This window comes from Atractosteus spatula, chromosome 5, assembly GCF_055471065.1.
Source record: "Atractosteus spatula isolate fAtrSpa1 chromosome 5, fAtrSpa1.hap1, whole genome shotgun sequence".
In the NCBI taxonomy this organism is placed as follows: Eukaryota; Metazoa; Chordata; class Actinopteri; order Semionotiformes; family Lepisosteidae; genus Atractosteus; species Atractosteus spatula.
Genome location: NC_142710.1, coordinates 43,771,008 through 43,795,771, shown reverse-complemented (window position 1 = coordinate 43,795,771; position 24,764 = coordinate 43,771,008). Strand labels below are relative to the sequence as shown.

At 42.2% G+C, this 24,764-nt stretch overlaps 1 protein-coding gene across 1 annotated transcript; it reads right to left on the bottom strand.

Moving 5' to 3' along the window:
• Positions 1-3,014: 3,014 nt before the first annotated feature.
• On the bottom strand, positions 3,015-15,631 carry shld2 (shieldin complex subunit 2). The gene is made up of 9 exons (XM_088915344.1): positions 15,581-15,631; positions 11,144-12,490; positions 9,998-10,105; positions 8,751-8,945; positions 7,062-7,196; positions 6,528-6,734; positions 5,519-5,756; positions 4,981-5,096; positions 3,015-4,744 (listed from the first exon to the last, which is right to left on the bottom strand). Exons 1-9 carry the CDS (start codon positions 15,585-15,587, stop codon positions 4,575-4,577), a joined length of 2,523 nt encoding a protein of 840 aa, XP_088771470.1. The 5' UTR covers positions 15,588-15,631; the 3' UTR covers positions 3,015-4,574.
• Between the last annotated feature and the right edge of the window lie 9,133 nt (positions 15,632-24,764).

Genomic DNA, 24,764 nt, shown 5'->3' with positions numbered 1-24,764 from the left:
TCTGGAAAAATAAAGGGTAAGATTTTAATCATCTGGCCTTCAGAAGCATTCAGAATTTTGACCTTTTCTCCATGAAGCTGAAAGGGGAAATTCTGTCTTCAAAAGCTGGTGCCCTTAAACACAAGTCTCCAGGTGTTAATCTGAGATTGTGTTTAAGCAGAAGTTATGACTGTGACAGAAAATGGGGGATCTTTAGAATTAATTCATACCACCATCTCCCTGCCATTCCCAAACTGCATCTTAGCCAATCAGCAGTGTGTGCCGGGGTATCAGCCCTCCATCAACACACTGTACCTTTCTCAATCAGAAACCCTCCTCTCTGTGTGGCTCAGCATCAAAGACAGCTTTTACTGTTGCATGTGCTTGTCCTCATGTCCCGGATCTTTGATTACTCATGATTCCTCTGAATCGTATTCTGTATTCTCCCCAGTTTCAGTTCAGACTACAATTCACATATCTGCATGCTCAAACCTTTCTGGTATTACTGTACACTGCCTCCATGGAGACAACGTCATGTACAGTTCAGTTTTCAATTGCTTCATCAAGTCTCAGGTTTGGTCAAGTCAAACAGCATGTTTTGCTACAGGCTGGAAACACCTATAAATACTGAAGCACCAGGATGCTCCAGGTCTTGGGAAGAAACATGGATTATATTTAGTTATCACATCACTCTGCAATAATAGAATACACATCATGTTAATGAGGCCCAAGAGCAAGCACAAGATGGAGAAGACACAAACACAGCATCATCATCACAGCGTTTATTTTATTGCGAGAAATGTAGAAATAAATTCTGTAAGATCATTTACTCTCATGATCTGCCTCTTGGAACTGGTTCACTCATCTTTGCTGTCCAGTTTTGGAGAGCACCCTATATTTGCAATTCCTTAAGGAATCCATGCATGAGTTCTGTTTCCTCAGAAGTCTTCAAAATTATGCATTGTGCAATTTGATAATGGCAGGGCTGCTCAAAGCTGCTTGTGATGTGATTTCAGGAAAACTTTATGTAAGATTTATCACTGGCTAAATTAAAAACACAACTCTTTCCATTCATAAGTAGCAACTTCACTTGGTATAATTTATGTAGATGGAATTCAGATTGTTACAAATATTAAAATATAATTTCTAATACATTTTCTAGTTAAGAAGCTAGAAAAATATCAGAAATTATCAGATTAATTGATAATTAAAATTAATAATCATAATCCCCTAATTGTAAAGATATTTTCACAATACCTGAGTAATACCTGAGTATTACTGTAGGTATAATTAGACACACTCGGGTTCTTTGTTCTATGGCACAGCTTTGGGGAAAAGAGTAACAATTCAGGCACACTGGGCTAAACACATATTTATCAATAATGATAATGACACACTAAAAATCACATACAAGCTACGCTATGTACACATTTCTAAACAAAGCATCCCAGAGGCTTATGCCCTGACCACCCAGAAAAACCCCAGACCGCTACCAAGTATACAATTCTGATGTAATACCTACAAAGACTAAAATAAGATAAAGTTGCCTACTAAACTAAACAGAATATGACCTACAGTTAAATCTCTCTCTCTGTAAACCAAGATGATTCAATGAGAAACTACAGTATCTCTCCATTCTACAAATGCCACCAGGAGAGGTCATTTTTAACCAAGGAATTCCAAGGAAATCTAAGTTCTTAACAACAAGCTCTCTTAATAAGGTTCAACCAGTTAACTTCTGGTCTTTATGGATGATCTGGACAAGAGCCTCTCGCCTTCTGTCTTCCTCTCCTCTCCTCTATCTCTTGTCCATCCCCTTTTCCCTTGTCCTCTTTCCTCTTCTCTGTTCCCTTGTCTGTATCATGCTGTGTTCCTAGACAGTTTATGGCACTCTTAATGATTTACCACGAACTTAATTAACTAAGGTTAACCAAGATGAACTTTACAATTGCTTTGATCACTGAATCTCAGCTCCCTACAGCTCAGCAAATATCTCCTAATTTGAAGCTCCCAAGAACTGGAAATCTCAGGTGTTAACCATTGTATCTAGACACTTCAATAGTCACAATATCTTAAAGAATTCACTTTGGGCACATAATTCAATAACATACAGCATTTAATTTTGATGATGCTTCTAAGACCTGACCATTTTATGGATTAAAATGAATATAAAATAGCAAATATTCCCAACTTTGTAACTGCAGAAGTTGATCCCAAGGTCAAGGTCTACGAGGGGACACTTCTCTCCACAATAACAGCAGAACTCCTGACTAAAGAAACTTTGTGTTCATCATCGCAGCTCTGCAGTCTCTCATACGGCCCTTCGTTGACAATACTGAAGCTTCTGCTCCACCTAGTGTTACAACATAGACAATACATGCAAACCACTGTCAAAACACAGCAAAGAAAACAAAAAACCTCACACTGATGCAGCTCTGCACTCTCACCACTACAACACACTTTAACAAAGATATAGCCAGACATTGCCAGATATTTTAAAAAAATATATAAAAAACTATAAGTTACAAGGTGTTTTCAAGTTATCAGCTTCTGCCATTCTGGCTGTGACTGCATCTGGCTAGGACTCCTTTCCTTTCTATTTAAATTCCTGTTCAACTTCTGTAGAACAATTAACTATCTTCCCTATAGGACCCAACCTTCATGATGAATAATAACCTATGAACTACTCAGCCTTTCGTGAAATTGATCAACCCAATGAACATGTCATCAGTATTGCAATATCAGCATACTTATAATACATACATGTTATATATAATATATATAATGTTATATATAATACATAATGTTATGTATATAATATACATATAAAATATATAATTATTTTTAATATATAATGTTTACTTGCTGCTGATAATAGGTCAGTCCACCTACATCCACAATCACATCTAACTACAGTAGCTGTTGTACAATATGTGAAATATTCCTGTTTCAGGTAGCGTGCCTTAGGGAACTCTGCACATTAAAGACTCCACTTCAACACAGATAAAAAATGATTCAGGATTTATTTAAACAATTCCAACAAAGAAACAAAAAAACAAAACAAAACAGAAGACTTGTTTTGTCTAAGCACTAACTCGACTTCTTCATTTATCTTCCTAAATATACCAACCAGGCTTCTAAATTGTTTACCAGTTCCAAAATGAAAGTGCTTCCAAGACTTTTAGATTAGGAATCATACACTTGGGCTGTAAGCAGTCCCTGTGGCAGTGAAAAAACATTTCCTCCTCTGTTTCTGTCCACCACCCATTCTTCCTGTCATAACCTCTTTGAACCTCCACCTTTGTCTGGATGTGAGCCAGTTTGTTGACCTCCAGTTGAGGTCTTAGCCCTGCACAGAAATTCATGCACTTTATAAACAATAAGCTTATTGATCACTTGGTCAATCTGATTTTTTTTCTGGTATAAGATTAAAGTGTCTGTTGACATTGATATTTCTCTTGAGGTCTTCCCAATAGGTATGAACATATTGTTCTGTTATTGGCTAAGGACTGAGCTTTTCCCATTATGCATTCTTGAAAGCTCCCTCTTTTGTATGGATTTTTAAGTGCATTGATTTTCTGCGTGCACGGCTCTTTCTGCAGGCAACATTTGGGAGCCAATTTGATGGACATAACTGAACTTCTAAGTGAGTGGTGCAGTAGTCGTGAGCTCCTGCCATTGCTCTGGTGATATGGACATCTCTATAATTCCGCATGTTGATGATGACAAAGTGTTTGGAATGTGGATTTTACCAGGATATTTTGTTTGTTTTTCTGGTGAGGTAGGGTATAGCCAATGATAAGCTTATGCTCTGAGCATTTGGAAAAGTGAAGAGTGCTATTGGAGTTGACATTTCCAGCTCCTTCCTTGCCATTAGTCCCATTCCAGAGACAGGCATCTCTCCTCGCTCTCGAGTTGAAACTCCAAGTAGAATAAGTATGTTAACCTTCGGGATTCCAAAAAGAATTTGTTCGATCCTAACAGAGGAAGCTTCTGCCTCAACCCAAGTGCTTGATCAAGACCTGTGCCAAGTCAGGACTAGGAGCTTCCAGACGTCACTATCCTGCTCCTGTTACCATTTGCTGATCGCCACAGGACTGGGAGAATGTGCTGGGGTTGGGAGACATCTGTAAGTGACATCTTTAATTGTGAAGAAATAATTGAAGGTCTCATTCTACTGCAGCCTCCATCTGCATGAAGAGCTAGTGAGGTATTTGAAGAAGATCATCTTCTACCTCTTCTGTTGTTAAGGACTTGTTTGCAGTAGCAAGGTTTGCTTTATATGGATACCTGGATGGTCATCAAGTAATTGTTAAACTAGCAGAGGTTATACTGTATATTAAGCACTGACCTCTTTTAGTTGAAAAGCAGTTTTAAAACCATATTCTGTCTCAAGATCTTGTGGATTATGGGCCATTTGAAGAAATGCGATAAACAGGCTTTAGAGCTACCCAGACTCCTGTGCATTTATGTATAGTATTCATATTTGTATCTTTTGTTGGTACTCAATTATGATAAGCCACCTCTGAATAGGCACAGGATTGGGGTGGGGTCTCTGTGTAGACACGTCCATTGACTGGGAACTTGATTGGGACTTAGAGCAGAGGACACATGCTGATTAGGAGAAAGTCTTGTCCAATGGGGATACTGTTTTCATCCAGCTGAAAGTGGCTTCGGAGCGTCAGGCAGTAGCTGGAAGGGTTTGAAAGCAGAGAGTAGCATGTGTCAGCCACCACCTGTCCAAATGTCCTGTCAGAAGATGGACCTGGTAGATAGATATGGGTAGATGGAGAGGTGGAGAGGGGAATGGATTAGAGAGAGTTTGCGGATAAAGACTACAAGGGTATTAAAATGAGAAGACTTAGCTTATATTACGATGGGGAACTAACTATGTTGCATTCATGTTGCTACATGTGCCTTGACCCTGAACTAAGAGGAGGAGAGCACCAGTATACAGTATTGAGGGAGAGTGCAATAGGTCTGTGTGTAGAGGGATCCTACCGACAATCTTGCTGGGCAGCTCAGGAGGCATATTCGACAGGATCTTCTGCACAAGAACTGGAGGCACCTGGACACAAAGTTCACAGTCCCCATCCTTCACTGTCAACAGGGCTGGCCTGGGTCAGGACCAACAGAGCACAGCTGATCAGACAGTGTGTACAAGGCTTCACTGGGGTCATAAAATGAATAAACTGGCAATGAGGCAAAACACCCTGCACACAAAAGAGCAAACAAAAAGGCAGCAGTATAAGGTCACATGCAGAGCCTGATGTACTGTAAATGGTCAAATAGAAGATTTGGGCCAGGTGGGTGGAAATGTTAATGGAAAATTCCAGTATTCAATTAGATCTAGCACCTAAGAAAGCATTGCATAGTCAGGATGCAACTGAGGGCTAACCTTATATAAGGAAAAGTGAAAGATGTACACAATATGACGAGAAACCAGATTAATGAAAGTTGAAGAAATAAATGCCAGTAACGAAGAGCAATGCAGTAAAATCTGAGAGCTGGTATTACAACATGCTACAGTAGTTCAGACCTGTAGTAGCGTTTGACAGCAGTGTGTGGCAGGCAGGGGTAACAGGGACTATAAATCCCATTTCTGTCTGTGCCCAGCTCAGAGCCACATCTCGCACAGCCCATGAAGGTGATGTCCTCAGAGATAGCATTCAGGATTCTCTGCAGGGGGGTGTGGCCATTCATTTGCAATGACACATTCTGGGAGCTCCCGCACTGAAACTGCAGCCCTGTGATTTGACATTTGACCTCTATGTCTCCTGGGATACAAACAACAAGGCATGTCAATACTGTAATGTGTAATACTGTAATGTGGCATGACATGTACTGTAGTTTCACCTGCCTCTGCCATGTTCTGTATGAAGGGATTCATGAAAGAAGAGCAGTCAGAGTGTTAAACAGCACTTTGTGGTATCAATTAATGATCTGTGTAAGGAGGAAGAGGAGGACTGTAAGAAGCCAGATACTCAAGAACACTTATTTCTGCTGTCAAAACATTAGAAGTACAGTAAATGATAACTCTACTTTTACATAAGCTATTGAAAATTTCCATCCTGTAGCTATCTCCTACAGTGGCTCCAAAGCATTGTAAATTGTTTAGGTTTGGAGAAAAGTTTACTTTTAAACTTTAAAAGAAAAGCTTAGTGATCTCTCAAATGAAGCCTGGAGATTGAGAGAAAGTTGAGCTGTCTCTGAAACAACTGTAGCAAATAAATATGTAAATGTTATGAATTCCTGTTGATGTGAGAGTCCTTTTTACCACTACACTCTGCTACCTAATCTCTATTAATGGAAAATCTATTACTTAAGTGTGCTTGAAATTTCTTCACATTTCCTTTCTTTCTCTCTTCTAGGCCATTGATCTAGCTTTTTTTCTAAAAAAAAAGAAGGCTTATTTTCGGATTTCATTTGTGTACAGACCTTTTGAATGACCTCAAACTAGAATGAGGAGTTCAGAATGCACCATGATGCAGATCCCCTTGTAACTATTCATCACCCAGAACTATTTCAGTACACTGAAAGCCCCTCACCTGTGTATTTCTGGGACAACAGAGTGTGGAGGTCCAGCTTCAGGATGGCCGGGGCTCGATCTGGGCGAGCCTGCCTGTGGAACTCCAATGCTCTCTTGTCATTGGGAAAGAGGGGTTCACAGGAACCCCAAGGTGTGGAATGAAGTTCCATAGCCCCTGATGTGGTATTACTCCTCACTAGTAGCACCCGGAAATCCCAAACTGCACCTGAGGAGCGACAGCAGGAATCAAGCACACAGAAATCCTCCCCATGGCAGGAGCATGTCCCCTCCCTGGGCTCACACACCTAGCACTGCTCATGTTCAAAACTCTCAAAAGTATCATGAAAAAGACAAACACAATCAGAGATTTAAGAATTTATTTGAATTTGTTATGTAGTACCCCCTAGGACCTTTAATAGTCAATACCTTAAACACACAATGAATCTGATCTGAGCTTAAAGCATAATTAGCCAAACAAGCCCAAATTGCCATGCAAGTATTATTCATTGATAATCTTGAACATCTCACTCTAGCTCAGTCTGCCTCATCTCACCTTTGTTTCTGTTGATCTGCTGCAGCCAGGCCATGGCGGAGCCCCATAGTACCAGCACCCCCTGCTGGTCATCACCCTGCTCCACAGTCAGCACTGCCTTCTTCACTGCACCTGTCCTGGAGGAGCCCTGCACTTCTGCAGCAGTGGAGACAGAGACACAAAAACTACAGCCCTGCACCTCTGCAGCAATGCAGACAAAGATTCAGACATTACAGCCCTCTTTTGTTCCAGTGTGGGTTTTCTGTATTTAGATTATATCAGCAGTGTGTTGGGCAGCACAGACTTTAATGAGCCTGCACTTGGCTGCTATTAGGCCCTTAAAATTTAGATGGGATATTCAGGGTGCTGGTCTGGCAGTGATGTGGTTTTTGTTTATTTTCTTCTCTCTGGGACTTAGACTTCTTCGAAGCTCCTCTCCTAAAGCTTTTCTTAGAATTTAATGGTCTGCTAGTCAGACCATTAGGTTAACCGGGCATGCCTGGGTACTGGTCATGGTCCATGTCTTGCCAGCCTCTACAGACAAGAATCAGTAAAGCCCTCCTTGTTCCTGTATGATGGAGCAAACTATCCAGCACAACCTAGAGGACTGTTCCATCCACAGACTCCTCTGTGGAGGACTACACACACCTTCCACACAGCTGGACCACTGCTTGGCTCAAGAATTTTGTATTCACCAAATAAATTACAGTCCTGCCGTAGGGACCTACACTCGATTGCAGTTTATCTCAAATTAATTAATGGCTCAATCCTACCTTTGCTAATAAAAAAACATACCAAAATGGCCACAACGTTTCTGTAACCTTTCTTAGATTCTTATACTTTTCAGCTCTGGGAAAGTAGGATAGAGTTAAAAATTCAGCATTAGCACTAGGTTTTGGAGCTCCCCTCATTGTCAAAATTAATTTCAATGACTTGGTGCTTGGTACTAAAAATGCTTATATAATAGGAGTGTTAAATATATGTGTCATCGCTTATTAGTTGTCCAGATTAAGAATCCACAGTTTTATTAAACATAGTATGTACTGTTAGCACCACTGCAGCAAGCTATTTCTAAACCAAGGGTTTGAGAGCAGATTAAGAAATGTCTAAGCATGATAGAAAATCATTAAAGGCTTGTACAAGTCTGAGGAGGCCTGTTCTGGACCTGGGGTCCTCTGAGACAATGCAATGGGTCCCTGGAAATACATATCTGCAATATTCAGTTTTTCACAGTACTATATCTATTTCTACTGTATGTTTGAGGACCTCTTATGCTGCAGTAATTATATGGGTATACTATTGCTCATTTATGTTTTCCTTTGTCTGATTAATGGGGAATCCCTGCTGAAAGAAATGGCTGTCACTCCAGTCACAGCCATTTCTTTCAGCAGGGATTCCCCATTGATCAGAACAAGGAAAACATAAATGAGCAATAGTATATCCATATAATTACTGCAGTGACTGCACTGCGGTCAGGGAGGGTGCAATTTCCATGGTAACCACTCAAAACAAACATGCTGGCATCAGGGAGAGATGTGTCAGGCTGCAGGCTGTGACAGAGTACCCAGCACAAAATGGAGCAGGCACCAACACCGTGGAGTGTATTTGTGGGTTTGGGTGCTCACTGTAATTTGGTTGTGCCTTGTAGCACTGACTGGCTGTGTTATCTTTAGGGAGTGAGAATGAGAGTAAGGGGAGACAGGTGCATACCTGTGATCAGGGAGGTGTCCATGACCTGCAGCAGGGCGTGCACCAGTGTGTCAGGGCGCAATGCACCCAAGCAGGTGTAGAGGATTGTTCGAGAGCTCTGGGGGACACGAAGAGGGAGAAACAGTAGAGAGGGATGTTTCTCCCTCAGGTGGCTATGGAGCTCCTCCAGGATGCCACCTTCCACACTCTCTGGCACTGTAGGGTGCAGAAAACACTTCTGTCACTGTTGCTCAATTGGATGAAGTCATTAGAAAATGGACAGATGGATGTACTAAAAAGTAAAGATCCATGTGCAACATCATCATTCTTACTTTTAAGACATTGCGTCATAAAGGCAGGATATTGGTGAGAACCAAAATCAGAAGAGTTAGACCAAAAACTAATTGGAAGAGGTTCAGCTAATACAATGAGCAATTTATTATGAATAAATACTATTCCATAATCCCAGATACTATACTGTAACTGTGATACTATGCTATAATCTAGATATGAATCTGTGCTGAAAATTGTGATCATGTCCTCCTTGGAATTGGATTTGAGGATATGGATTTTTGTGTGATATTCATCCTCCCGGCATTATGTCTGAATGTCTTGTTCCACATGTTCCATCCTATCTTCACTAAACACAACTGTGTGGAAACATATACACTATACAGTATATTAACATAAAGAAGCTTTAAACTGAATTGTTATTTAAATGTAAGTCTGGTTTCATGCTAATTCTTTGTGCTCTGCTTACTTCCTCCTTGTTATGTTATAAATTAAATGTATTTAACTTTAGAAAAGAATGATGTTAAGGCTTCAGGAACTAGATGCAGTCTCAATGAGTGGTACTAAAATGCTTATATAATAGGAGTGATAGAATGACCACTTAAATGGAAAAGTAAAGGTTAACGTATCGTATCACATCTCAAATATTGTGCATTTCACTCTTTTTTCTTTTCACCATGGAATCAACATTTCCTTCATCCTTTTTTAGAAGAGAGGATTGTTTTATTTACACATACACCTCAGACCACATCCATAAACTGTCAGTACTGGAACAGAAACTTCAAAACAATAGAAAATGTCAAAAAAGACATTTCAAAGATATAAAGAAAGTCCTTCAGAAAAAAAAGGAAGCAGTAAGGGTAACATGGGTAACATGTTACTTGACATTTCCTGATGAGTTATGAAGAACTGGCCACATGGAATACAAACACAGTGGCAGGTTCCCCCTGGGGATGGCACGAGGGCCTGACACTAACCTGGCAGCCGAAGGCTGAGGGAAGCCTGGCCCAGATTCAACAGTGTGCTGGTGTAGGTAGACTGCAGTACCAACTCACCCCTCCACCGGTCTTCACTGACAGTCAGGTCTGCCACACAGAGCACAGTCACATAGTACAACCTGCACAGTGTTGCACCTTCAAACACCAGAGACTCATCCACTGCCTGAATTGAATCACCTGAGGTCTGCCTGTTGTCACTTCCCTTCCTCTTATGTGTGACAGCTGGACTATTTATGGTGGAGATCCTCTGACAAAGCTGGTCAAGGTGCAGGCCATGATCCTGCATTTTTCTTACAGTGAATCTCCAAAAATCTTGGAATTGCCACTTCCTGTACAAATTACAGCCTTTTGCACGGGCAATGGCTCCTGGGCTTGCAACAACAAACAAGACATCGCTTAGTGTGGTATATGTGCCTGTCCTGTCATATGTTCTTTAGCACTTGATCATGGCTGCTCATTTTAACCTGACAGGACTTGCATAATAAAAATGTGTATATACAGTATAAACAACTTATTCTTAAAAGCCTTCTACGTGTAAAATGCCTCATGCAAGGATACTGCTGAATTTCCATCATTTGGTTGTCAGAGAGCTGACACACAGGCGTGGCTGAACTGGGTGGAAGTGGCTGAAAGTAGCAAGGTATCGAAAAGGAAGTGTGTTGGAGTCTGATGAAAGGCTTGAAGTTGATGATTAAGTCTTGTTCACAAACATGCTGCCTCGCATGCACACCTACACTCACACACATTGCAACAACCGGGAAACAGGTATTTTCCACTTAAAGTGAAGTCGGCTTCAGAAAAATAAGAAGAAACATTGAGAAAATGGCCATCTTTTTCTTAAAAGCAGACCATGAAGTTATAATAAGTCCACAATATGAACACTGACAGCTTTGAATTTAATAACAATGGAGATGATGAAAAGTTGTAGAAATAGAACAGCTTGTACAGACTCAATACGATTGACATTTGTGGCATTTTAGATATAAATAAGTACTAGCTTTCCTTAATGGAAAGCATACTGTTGCACAATTCAAGCATGAACTTTTAAAGATTTACCTCCTTTATTAATACTGGACATGCTCAAGCTGCTGAATATGAATCAGAGACAGGAGGCCAGTTTGTTACCTGTGATCAACAGCAGGTCTCCTGGGTACACAGTCAGGGCCCAGAATGCCGTAGTCCTCCACAAGACCACCTTCATCTCGGCTCCTGACTGGTCAGTTACAACAATGGTTGCCAGGGGAACCATGGAGCCTGCAGAGAACCCAGATTTGACTTTGATCTCCTTCAGATGGCAGGGGTACAGCACACCCACCAGGACCCGGTAGCGCTTTCCCCTGTCCACACATCTGCTCAGGAGGGTTGTGGTGAGCGAGCCAGCTCTGCTCCTTGTCTGTCCTTGGTGTGCGTAGGCCTCGTCATCAGGCGGGGCCACTCTGCTCTTCTTGGAGACAGGGGAGCCTGGAGATATAGATAAAGGGAACCTGGAGTGCGGGGCTGTCTGTTCTGAGGCCTCCTGATCCAAGTCCCTGTTCCTCTTGGCAAAGGAAGTGCCCTGAGAGCAGAGAAGCCCTCCAGATCTGGCCTCTATCACCACTCCCCCTTCCTCCTGTTGTTCACTCAGGGTGTCAAAGAGTTCCACAGAACCCCTGGGAGTTCCCTGCACCCCTGGATTGACATCGCTCCACGGGCTGTACAGCTCCAGGGAGCTGCCTGAGCCGGTTTCTGTAGTGTGTTCGGAGGCACATCCCGGCTTGTCCCCCTGACTCCCTTTGACTCCCACCTCTGCACCCATCTGCCCCTTCAGCAGCACAGCCTGGCTCACAGTCCACACGCTGAGGTACTCTGTCTCCAGAGACAAGCCTGGCACGGCTCTCTCAGCCTCAGGGCCTTGGCTGAAAGCAGGGAAGCAGCTATCCAGATATTCCCTGATGGCTGCAGGAGGCGATTCTTGTAGTCTGCTGGTGACCTGGGAATCCGGACACGCTGAGGGACTGGCCCCTTGCCCCCCTAGAAGATGCACTTCCTCTTGGTCTCTTCCACTTCCTGAAAAACTGGTAGGATTGCTGAGGGTTTTGTCTGCTCCAATGCTCAGTCTATGCAAAACATGGTTGGCAAGGTTGATGCTATCCAACCCCTTGGCCTTTGCCGAAGAGGCGCTCTCTGTGGTGCTGACCTCATCCAGCCATTGGCCATCGCTCAGCACACGGCAGTGTGCGCTGCTCCCAGCCCCAAATACTCCAGACTCCCCGTCTGTCAACTCTGGGGCAGAATTCAGCCTCCCTAATTGAAACCGGAGCTGCATTCTCTGCCACTGGCCAGGGGCATCTTTCCCGGGACTGCAGGGTCTCTCTGTCATCTTCCTGAGGGGGGGTTTTGGTGCGCCAAGGAACACATAGGTTTTTGATGTGCCAGCCATGCTACTGCAGAAAAGTTCCCTTTCCATTAGTTCTTCTTTATAGAACAGGTCTCCTGTGAACAGAGCAAGCTGTTTAACTTTGGGGGATGAACAGCAGCTGAACACCAAGGCTCTAGCCCTCATGACCACAGGCTTGTGTGATATTGCCTGCTTGTCCTTGACAATTTCAGCAGGTCAAACAACATCACACTCCTGGCGATATCTCACTGCCACAATCTGGAACAACGACACTGTCACAGGTAAGCAGAGCCCTGCTTCACTCAATGGCAATACAATACAGCAGGTTAAATACACTTTAGCCTTCCCCTTAACCTGCATTCATTCATAATCCCAAAACTACAACTGAAAAAACCCTCCCTCTCAGATCCTAGTAGCTGTAGGATAACCCCAGGCATTCAAAAGTATTTTAGCCCTACTCCTGTCATTTTTCCTCATCTGTGTTGTTAAATACAGTGTCTTTAAGTTTTGTTTGCACAGGCATAAAATAACACTGTAATTTCAGCTAGAGCCAAGGGAGTACCACATCTTATTTGTGAATGCCAGCCTCCATCTTGAGCTAATTGCAGGAGTCTGGCAGACAGCAGCTGTCTGTGTCATGTGACTGCGGCCATCCTAAATAGCAAAATCCCCCCTGCCCTGAGACTTCCTGCACAGCCAACACCCCCTGCACTGCCACACAATCACCTGCAGGTGGAAACAATGCTCAGAGACCATGACAGTAACAGCAAGCCACAGAGATCTGCTCTCACTGGCAGCTCTTCTATGCTCTTGGGAGAGATGATTTGCCAGACTAGGTGAATTTCTAATTTGCGGTTTTGCATTCTGTCCTGTCAGTATATATCCTTTTACAGGTGTAATCCACACCCATTGAGCTCCCGACAGGAAGGAACATTTTTTTCTTTTCTCAAGAGAAGATGAGTGGTACTCTACCATATACTGTTGGAACAAGTAATAGGTTTATTCCATTACACACCTGAAGAAGGCTCCACGGCCGAAACGTTGTGTTTTCTTTCTTCTTTTTTTCAGCATGGAATAAACCTGTTACTTGTTCCTTTGCAAACTACGCATGCTGACGCAGCTACCCACCTGAACTACTCTACCATATAGTACGGCTACTACAAAAGAAAGAATTAAAAGGGGTGGGTTGCTGTTAAAACACAGGCAGTAGTCTGAAGGGCTTATTTTAAACAACCACGATAGTGTTCCCAGCAGAGACCAGGGCTCTTTCACTTGTCTTCATGTAAGGCTCATTAGGAAAATCAGGTATCAGATTGCCATCTCCTGGTAGAAAAAAAAACTGTCATGAAAAAAGCCTTCTTTCAGGATCTTAAACAGTTTTTATTACGCAAGGTTACGTAGTTGACACCACAAGAAAACAACAGAACGAATTGGAGATCTGTCTGGACTTTAAGTCAGTGCTCTGTGCCTAATGTAGGACAGACAAAGTCTTGTTATCCCCACAAAACCGGACACAAACAATAAAGGAGCATAATCTGGACTGTGTACCATTAAAATCACTTAAGTCTCCCTTACCGTTCCCTGCCTTCCTTTACAGCTCTTATATCCCTCAGTTGACTTTTACTGCACACACCTAGGCTCAATTACCTAGCTGAGTTGTCAGCAGCCATTTTCCCTCAGTGCCTACTCTAAGCCCAGATAAGAAGCAAAATGGCTGTCTCCTATAGAATGTCATCATACACACAAGCCACAATGCAAAAACTCACTGCTCTGTGTTTTTACAGTGTAGTTGATGCAGAAGTACCAGAAGTCTTAAGGACACCTCAGGTGAGTCTTCCATTCACAGACATACAGTAGACTCCTTTATGCAAAGCTAATAGATTTCTCTTCCTTGTAATTGGGATAGCACATCAGATTAGAAAGAAATTTCCAGGAAACTGAAATCCACTGACCCAGTTAGCCAAAACTGTTCAATACATAAGAACCTAAGAAAGGGTAAAAGCAAGAGGATCTACAATCTAGCCTGTTTGGATAATTGAGCTCAGAACTCAGATCAATTATGAGTCCAGCTGTTCATGAAAGAAACCAGGCTATCGGGTTCAACAACATGGCTGGAAAGCTCCTTTCATAATCCACAACCTATTCCCATGAAACACACTGATCCCGTTCTCTTACCATGTTCATTCCCAGGAGACACACTGATCCAGTTTCCCAACTCTATCCATTCCCATGACGTATTAATCCCATTTTCACAATGCTACTCATTCTGTAACCATTTACTATAAGCCTTCTGCACCTCTTTCATCACAAGTGCAGTCATACCACGGCTCAGCGCAGGAGAGAACTAGAGTGCGATGAGAGTAGGAGTAGGAGTAACTCTGTAATGGGCTTTAAAACCTATCACCCATCATCAAGAGACACAGCAGCTCTATTAACTGAGGGGAAGAACTCATTCTTCAAAATCTGCTCATCCACTTGACCTTTACATTCATGAGCGGCCATCACTAGTCCACACATCTTCAATCTGCTCGTTAACACCAACAGGCCATGGATTCTGGCACGGGCTGTTTCCTGATTGATCCTGGTTTTATGAGGAGTATGTGTAAAGGGATGACATTTCTAATTAGAAGAGCCATTAAGGTTACGCTTCTGAGACAGGCAGTTGTTGCAAACAGTAAATCCACTGCACAGTGTTATGTGAAATGCATTTTAAAACCTACTTCTCCTTGTTACTCCTCCAAAAAATAAATATAAATTTTATACATTTCAACATGAGCACTCCAGATCTCCATCAGAAAGTATAATTCCAGACTTTCTTTCTCAGTGTGGGATCAGTCAATGTTTTGCCAGGAGTCAGGAGAGCCCAGTGTAAGGAACCCGAAACCTGCATCCAGTGGCACTTCAGCTATGTTTCAGGGCTTGGGTAATGCAGATTACAGCAAATAACATAGTTCATCCTACCTCTGAAAAGAGCACAGTTACTATCTCGGCCACTAGGGGGGTCCAGAAGCTTATTTACAGTTTGAATGATTTGTTTTGAGACAGCCAGAACGTCTGGAATGAATAGAACCGCATCCTGTCTTGCACTGATGAACATTGGTTCCACTGTGCCAATCTATAATGCACATACTTAAGAATTAAATACAAGTACATACAAGATAGTTGTCAAAACAAACAAGACACACCTGTCATCTTTTTCCAAACAATATCTACAGCTCCAGCCTTCCTAAAATCATTCTCTGCTCTGCTCCTGGGCAAAGATCCTGTTCTCTCTGGGCTGGACTGCTGCAGCTCTGTCCTAGCTGGGCTCCCAACATCAGCAACCCTCCCACTGCAGCCCATCCAGAGCTCTGCAGATGGCTTCCTTTTCTCCCTGCTTGTTTCCTGTGCTCTCTGCAGTGCCTGGAGTCTCTGCCCAAAGTCCTGCCTCAGTCCCCTCCTATCTCCCACCCACGTCTCTCTGCTCACCTGCTGGTCTCTTGTGCTGCTCATACTCCTCCCTGTCACCCAGTACAGGCAGTTTCCCTCTCTTGTACCCTCTCTGACCCTCCTCTCCAGCCTTCTTGATCACTGGAATTCCTGCATCGTATATCAATATATTTTTGTCTCAATGTAGAGTTAATATTTAGGAATTTCAGATTTTTGCTCTGTGTTTCATTTTGGTCATTTCTATGCATTATCTGATATTGCCGAAACATTTATCCCACCCTGTACAATGTATTTTGACATTGTTAATATTCTAGTTGACTTGCAGTAAACTGAACAGAGGATCAATCTAAATAATAATAATAATGATAATAATAATAATAATAATAATAATAATAATAATAATAAATTCATGTTTTATATTAAAAAGTGGCTTCACAAAATAACAACAGCAAAAAAGAAAATATTGAGAGGAGATAGTAGATTGCGTATTGAATATGGTAGGAAAGCAAAGGGATACACCAGTACAGAACCGGTTAAATAAAACTCCTCCTAGAAAAGAAGGTCTAGATTTGAAAGTCTACATTTGAAAGATTTAGATGTGAAAGAGCTCAGGGAAGATGACTCTCTGATATCCTTAGGGATAGAGTTCCAGAGCTTTGGGGTGCATCAGGTGAAGGCCCTGTCACCCACAGAGTGAAGACAGGCTTGGAGGACAGACAGGAGATCAGAGTTAGATGACAGAAGGTTGCGAGGTGGGTAGTAGGACGATATTAGTTCAGAAGTATACTGAGATGCCAAGCCAAGCAGAGCCTTGTTTGTGAACAGCAGGATTTTGAAATTGACCCAAAACCTGACAGGAAGCCAGTGCAAGGACTTTAGGTTAGGAGTAATGTGATTATTTACACTAGACCTGGTCAGGATTCTGACTGTCGAATTCTGGACATACTGTTCAATGTGGATTTAGATACTACTGCAAGTAAGGCATTACAGTAGTCAATACAATAAATAAAAAAATTAGTTGACCAGCTTTTCAGCAACAGTTAGAGACAACATAGGACATAGTCATAATGATCATCATCATCCCTTTTTTGTTAATAGTATTATGGGTGTTTAAACATCTTCTTGAACAGTGTTTCCCAGTTTCGATCCTGCTGTATCTCTGTCTTTATTCCAGCTGTGCTCTTTCTTAAATTATGCGCACTGAACCTTTCAGTCAGACCAAGTGTACAACACTGAGAATGCTCAATATGTGTCACAGTGTAATTTTCACCTGTGCATCATTAATTGATGAATAATCAGTTAATTGAGCAACATGTTTCAAATAAGTTGAAACACATCTGTCTGGCATATGTCTTTGATGCAATATATTTACAATATATAAAAGAGATTATTACTGAACCTATGAACTGAGTGCAGAAAATAGGTAAGTTAACACATTTGAGGTGCTGAATGGCCTCTTCTTATGTTCTACCTGTCCAGGTATAAAGATTAGCTTTCTACCCTGACCTCACGTAATGAGGTGCTTATGTGTTCCTGTCTACTCCCAGCTGCATTCGGCTTGCTTTCATCCTCTCCTCACTTGGATTCATCTGTGGGATTTATGTATCATCGAGCCAAATTCTTTACATACTGTATGTGACCCCTCTTGTTCACAGCCAGACGTTTCCATGGGCAACACATCTTACTGATGAACTCTCACAAAGAGCTTTAAGTAGCTAAAGTTAATATTTTTTTGTGTTTTCCATATAAGCAGGACACTTGTAAGAACATATTTACCAGAATCTTGGGAAGGACCCATTGGTTACAAAACACAGAACAGCCCCATCCTTAATATCCCCAACACACATTGCACAAACACTCAGGGACTTCCATTACGACCTGAACAAATAAATAAATGTACAGTCCATACAAAATAAGTCTGATTTCAACTTATAAGACAGTAATAATAAAATACTAAACAATTCTAAATACTAAACATCATCACTGATAGAAGAAGCCATTGTTGTGTTAAGCTGCCACTTGTTTCAGCCAACAACTACCCCCCCAAAAAACACACACACCAGGAGGAAAAAATGTTGCCAATCTACCATCCCATTAGCAATAGGACGTTGTAAAAGATGTTTTTCTATGCCCCTCAGCACCATTGAGTCCTGAATCTATCACTGTGCATGAGACAAAATTCAATTTTCTCTCCCTTTCTCTCTGTCTCATTTTCACTCCCTATCTTTGCAAACTTAAAGTCATTCCTTTCCTGTAAACAGCAGAAGGAAAGCCCCATATGTTTAGACTATTGACAGAGAACTTTAAGATAAAAGGGTTTCAAAAACAGACCCATTCTTTGAATCATAAGGCTTTTCCTGGAAAATGTGAAAGAAAAAAGCAGTCTAATTTACAGCCCCTCCCCTCCTAATTCACCCCCCCGCCTCCATGGCAGCCTCTTCGCCAAGCCTGTGGGTGTTGTCTGTGAGGCAGCCAATCGCGGCTGTGCTGTCCCTCTGAAACAGGGCTGTGATTGATTACACCACTCCTGTTTGGAGACCAGGGCCTGTTTTCAGGAATGTTGAAAACAGACAAGTCAAGAGCAAAAGAACTTGGGCAGAGTGAGGGGGAAAGGAGAGAAAAGAATAAGCTGGAGTCTCAGGGAACTGCTGACTGAGGTCAGTGTGGGGTCACTAAGGAGGACTGTGGGCAGACTGAGAGGTTAGGGTCAGTATAGAGGACTGTAGACAGTGCAAGGGATTGGGGTCAGTGTGGGACTGTATGGAGGTTATTGTGGGTACTGTATGGGTTAATTGTGGGGGACTAGGGATAGTGTGAAGAACTGGAGCTGTCTAGGTCCTTGGATAATTACAGTTTGGCTATAACCAGATATTCACAGATGACTTAATCACAACTGTGCCTCTTGTGAAGTCACCTACTTCAGCTGTCTGTCCCACAGGAGAAAACACTGAGCACAAGGCCTGATACACTAAATGTAGTTCTAAGGAATTACAGGACATATCATGTATTGGGCCATTCCACTATTTTAGATAGGAATGGTCACTCCTATGTAATGTACAGTACCAATCTCTAATACACTGTTAGGGCAGTGAGTATACTGTATGTGGCACTAAATGTTCCTAAAGCTCAGTGCTTCAGTGCAATTTGACCTACAAAGGAAGAGACACAAGCATGAAAAGACAGAGACACAGATCACAATCAGTGAGAAATATTATAGTTCTTAGACACACTCTAAGGTCCAATTATTCATCCAGCCATTTTCTCACCACTTCACCATTTCTTCCAATTCAAAGGTGTGCCAATCTCAGACAGGACAGCAGTCAATTGCAGGGCACAAACTCACACCAGGGCTAATTTTCCCAGAAGCCAATTAATCTACAAGTACTGTATGTCTTTAGACTGAGTGAGAAAATCCACGCAAACTCGGAGAGGACATGCAAACTCCACATAGACAGCACCCCAGGTCCAGAATTAAATCCAGAACCCCAGTGCTGCAAGGAAGCAACGCAAACAACTGTGCCACTGTGCCTCCCATGTCCAATCATGAGTTATTAAAAATAGTATAACAGAGCTCTGTTTCTTTAAATTGAGAAGTCTTGTGACCAAGATTGTAGACTAAATGAATGTCACAGATCCACAGACCTGAGCAGACAGAAACCTGTCTGTATCTAATGGGGTGGTGTTGTGCTCCAAGCAGGGCCCTTATGCAGGTGATAAAGCAGAAGGCTAATTTTTGTCCCACAGGTGCACAAGCACTGGGAAACACTGCTCAATTCCTCCATGTGTATATGGCCAGTGGTGATCATGCCTGTGTATGCAGAGGAAGCAGTTAAACTTGGTTCTGCACTGAAAAAATAAACGACAGAATGTTTGGGCGTGTCTTTTTAATTTGCCTGAAGAAGGCAAGCTTCTGTTTCTGGTGTTCAGGCTATTTTTCCATTGCCTCATTTCCAGTCTGTGGGAGTGTGAAGCCATGCAGAACTGCCAGGTTATATTTTGGGAAGGGGGTGTAACTGGCCAGGCCATGCAGGCCTCCTGCTCCTTCAGCTCAGAGCAGGTGAAGCCCGGGGGCTTACTGCATGCTAATTCATTCATGCTCAATGGAAACGCCCAAGGTGCTGCAGTATAATTAATCTACTACTACCAGCAGGAAAAGAACCTACTGTACATGGATAATATTCAAGCACACCCTCTGATACTAAGTAACTACAAACTGAGTGGCTATAAACACAGCTTTGTCAGAACTCTGAAAATCTGTGCCTTAAATGTAATCCTCTAATGATTTTTCGCCTCACGGAAGTTTCAGAAGCCCTCAGAAACTTTCTGGAACCTTGTAGACATCAGCTTGATGGTTACTGGGTGTATAAGTGGACTAGATGCAAGCACTCAGTAAGTACTTCATCATGGGCAGGCAGAGAGTGTCTGAGGGTCTTAGGTGAATGATGATCGACTGTAACAACTCCAGTGACAGCTACAAAAAAGATGTGTGGTGTCCATTTTCCCAAAGTTTATAACTAATATGATTGTTGGTATTCCACCAGGAAAGTGACCAAAAAAACATGAGTAAGTTATCTCCTAGACTACCATTATGAATCTCAAATCAGTGCAAAAAAAATGCATGAAAAGGGAATGCATGAATTTGCCAAACAACTAATGAACTCATGAAGTCAAATGTGAGCAGATGTTGTAGTTGGATTAAAAGCAAACTGTTTCTGAACAGTGCTGTCAGCAGTATGACTGACACGAAAAGGTTAATCTCATATTGCGAAGAACATCATCCCTTCTGTGAATAACAAAAATGGCACTGTTCTGCTTTGGTGCTGGTGTGTATCCTCTGGTCCTGGTGTCCTCGATGAACTGAGGGATTGACAGATTTCAAAGTATATTAAGATACTGTATTTTATCTAAATCCTCCACAGAATCCACAGATTCTACTGCCACATGGTTAATGCAGCATAAAATGTATGTTGTTGATTGGCCATCAAAAACCTCAGACCAATGTAACATTTACTGCTCAAGTTGTAAAATCTAAAGGAGTAGGAGACTTTCTGCCCAGAGAAACAAATAAAAATCCTACTGACAAGAGCTAATCCTATTAAAACACTACAAGAAGTACAATACCTGCTCCATGTTATCAATGACAAAGTAGGATGAATAAAATACTGATTGTATAGATGTGACTAATTCTGTGTAAACATTGTGTATTTACAAAAATATGCAATTATTTTGACAGAATTGTTTTTACAATTTCCACTGCAGATAGCTAAACCAATGTTCAGTAACACTGTTTCAAGGAAATGAATCAGTTTGGTGGCTACTATAACTATGCACACAACACAGGAGGTCCCAGAATGGAGCCCTGAGGTACACAGTGAGACCAATCTGGTAGCAGACCTACACCCACCAAGGAGACAAGGTAATACGAACTTAACAAGCTGAAGGCAGACCTAGATAAAGCAACTGCTCTCCAGCAAGTGAATAACATGGCTCATCGTATAAAAAGCAGTACCAAGGTCCAGTTGAACCATAACAGAGTAGCCCCTTAGTCTGAAGCAGATATTGTTTCCAAGCACGCACATGCAGTTAGCCAGATACTTTGTCAAACACTTGTGTGTGACAAATTCCTCTGTTATCAGTGTCTATAAATCACCAAAGTCTTTATGCCTCTCCCTTGATCTACTCTGAGTTTCTTAGTGTGTTCTAGATCTAGATGGCACATCCCACTACTAGGCTCAAGCTACCTAGAGTTGAGCAGATCCATATGCTAATGGTAACAGAGTATAAGCTGCAGATCAACTAAGATTAATCACATAACTACAGTTTTTAAATAAAGTATATTCAACTGATAAGGGAAGAGCTAGATATTGCTGGTGTAGACACACTCAGAACAGAAGGATAACTAATTCACCTGAACGAAGGTTCTAATTCGGGCAGGATGAAGCACACTGATGTGGTGGGTGTGAAGCGTGCGTACAACTTCTGACACAACTTCTTTACTTTAACCACTGGACATCTTAAGCTTCTGTGTCCGCAACAGAGTTCAACAGAGTGAAAGAGTAATGGACAAAAGACATGCTTGCAGTTGTCCTTGCCTGCAGTGGGGAAATGAGAGTGTTAATGATTAAGGAATTTCTCAACTCAAACTAGACTCTTTGTACCCTGATCCACACAGATCTGGCTTTATCTTATCTGTTGGTTTGAACAGAGTCAAAGTGCAAGTGCAGGGGGTCAGGGCTCAGATAACGTTCTGCAAGCTCAGGAATAAACAGATTCTCCATTGGTGCAGCGCACCTACTCTCAGAATGCAAGCTTTAATGAGCCCTCTGAGAGGCAAGGGAATACTACAGAAAGAGTAGGGGAAAGAAGTGGAGAGAGAAAGGGGAAGAACAGGAGTAGAGGCAGCTCAAGGTCATGGAGAGAGATTAGAAAGAGGGTTACCCAACACTCATACCCAGCTGAAATACTGCGACAGTGGAGGGAGGGAACAATAGAAAGTAGGCAAAAACAGAAATTAGCAATGATTTAGACAATGAATTTCATTCGAACCTGTATGAGACAACTCCACCACGCAAGTGAACCGAGCTGTAGAAGTGGTGTAGCCTACTTGAGCACGCACAAGGGAAGAGTGACCACTATCACTTAGATGCAGCAGAAACCTTGTCAATGTCAACCCATTTAAAACCAGTCCGATGTAATACTGCCCTTGTGAGGCAATTAAATCTTATGCAAAATAAATCAAAGGTAAATAAGAACATGGTGCATATATTCCATCATGGAAAAAGAGGTAACCCTCTAACTGCCCCAAACTCCAACTGTTCATAAAAGTACAATGTGAAACCAAAAAAATTCTGATCTGCATGAGGTACTGTAGCAACATACAGTAGATGAGAAGGAAATCAATTTTCACCCAGATTCTCAAGTCAGTTTCCAGGTGTGAAATGGATCAAAACTATCCATCCTTCCATTTTCTAACAACTTTATCCATTGTTATCCATTCCATGGGGAGCCAGAGTCCATCCCAGCAAGCTACAGGTGCAAGGTAGGATCCAACCGAACAGGATGGCAGCGTACTGCAGGATACACACACCGACTCACATACAAACACAGACTCAGACTAAACTAACAAAAATTAGTTTGCAAATAAATAAATTAAATTTGAATCTCTTAGAAATGAACCAAGTGTGAAAAGACCCTTAATGTAGATCTGTTTGCACTAGCTAGGTGTCTCCAATCCTGGGCCTGGAGGCTTGGTACATCTACAGGGTTTCAGTCCAGCTGGGCTTTGAACAACTTCAAACAGTTCATTCTTGGGTTAACTGGACCAGTTTGACTGGTTTTACCAGCTCTTCAGATGCAGTTGTTTTATAGCAGCCCTGAGAAGCAGCAGACACAGTGGTCCACCAGTTCCAGGACTAGAGAATCTTGTACTAGCCCCTGTACCTGGACTGAAACAGAAGAGCTGGAAGAGCTGCTTCATGCTGCAGGAGAAGTGGTGTTGACTCAGGACCAGAGAGGGAAGAATGCAAAGACCCCAGAAAGAGAAGCACTGTTTGCACTGTAAAAGCATCCTTCTCTGAAAAGACGTTTACTACAGACACTTCTGCCTAAATGTCTCTGCACTGCATGTGCACAGTTTTGGTCACACTAACAGGCTAAGAAGACAACCTTGTTAATCCTGTATAGAGAAGATTCCAAGGAGACCTGATTCAAGGATTCGAAATCTTCATTGACAAAGTCAATCCAGAATAAAGCAGCTCACAAGCCAGAGGTCACAAGTGGAAACTACTGAGATAAGGACGCATTTGTTTACACAAAGTGTTGTGGGAGTATGAAATGCTCTAGCCATATTGTCAAAGGCCAATACCCTTGCCTGGACTGATCCTTGGATCAATCTTGGATCAATGGACTAGATGACACACTGAAACTAAGGGGAAGTGCACTTAAAAAAGAAAAGGAGGCACTTTTTACACAAAGAATTGTGGTAGTATGGAACAAGCCAAATGATTGTTGTCAATACATTTGCTTCTTTCAACAACTGGCTGAATAACATCCTCAGTTCAATGAACTACCAACTACAGTACCAAAGGAGTTAGAAAGGCCTCCTCTTGTTTTTAACCTTTGTTGGGTTCCTATTGTCTCCTGTCAAGAAACATGACAGCAGTAAAATATTGCTGGGATCCTCGTTAGTGTGTTGCATGGCCAACCAGTGGATAACCAGCTGTGTGTTTTGCCTCACCTGAGACAAGAAGTGGATGTTCAACAGTCCGGGTCAACCCACTTCTGACCTGGGTAGGTGGAACAGGTCTGACTAAAGATATTTTGAGTCATAAAGCCTCTTTCCTTCCTACACTGATTTGACTGCCTGTTAATGTTGAATAGAAAAGTTCAGTGTCAATATATTTGAGCTCCCATATACTTGAAGCACCTGAGCCTGTTCTGTCCTCAATCTATCCCTCAGCTGATGCTAAGGCTGTCTCACTGTGTGCCCAGGCTGCTGGCCTTGAGACAGAGTTCTCTCCTGCTCAGCTTGCAGACAGGGCCTGTTCTTCAAACTGACCTAAAACCCCACTTCTATACCTGTCTACCTTGGATCCTGAGTTCTTCATAAACGCAGATAAGTAAATTCAGGTATCAACTGGAACAGAGCAAACTTTTATTATCTGAACTGAGAGCTCCCTGCAGGTATTTGGAGTCAGTCAGAGGTGAAGACTGTCCAAATCCAAATGCAGGCTGAGAGGGCAAACTAGAAAACTGTCAGGGTTTTCATGTCAGACCATGTGAAGGGGGTTGTAAGGCTACTGTTGGTGGAGGTCTCAGTGTTCAGTCATGACAAACTGAACAGTTTGGGGCAGTTTGACCAGGTGTTCATGATTAGATAGATCTGCACAGCCTGAATTGTGACCATTGAGGATCAGAGTCCCTGTACCAAGGTCACTGCAC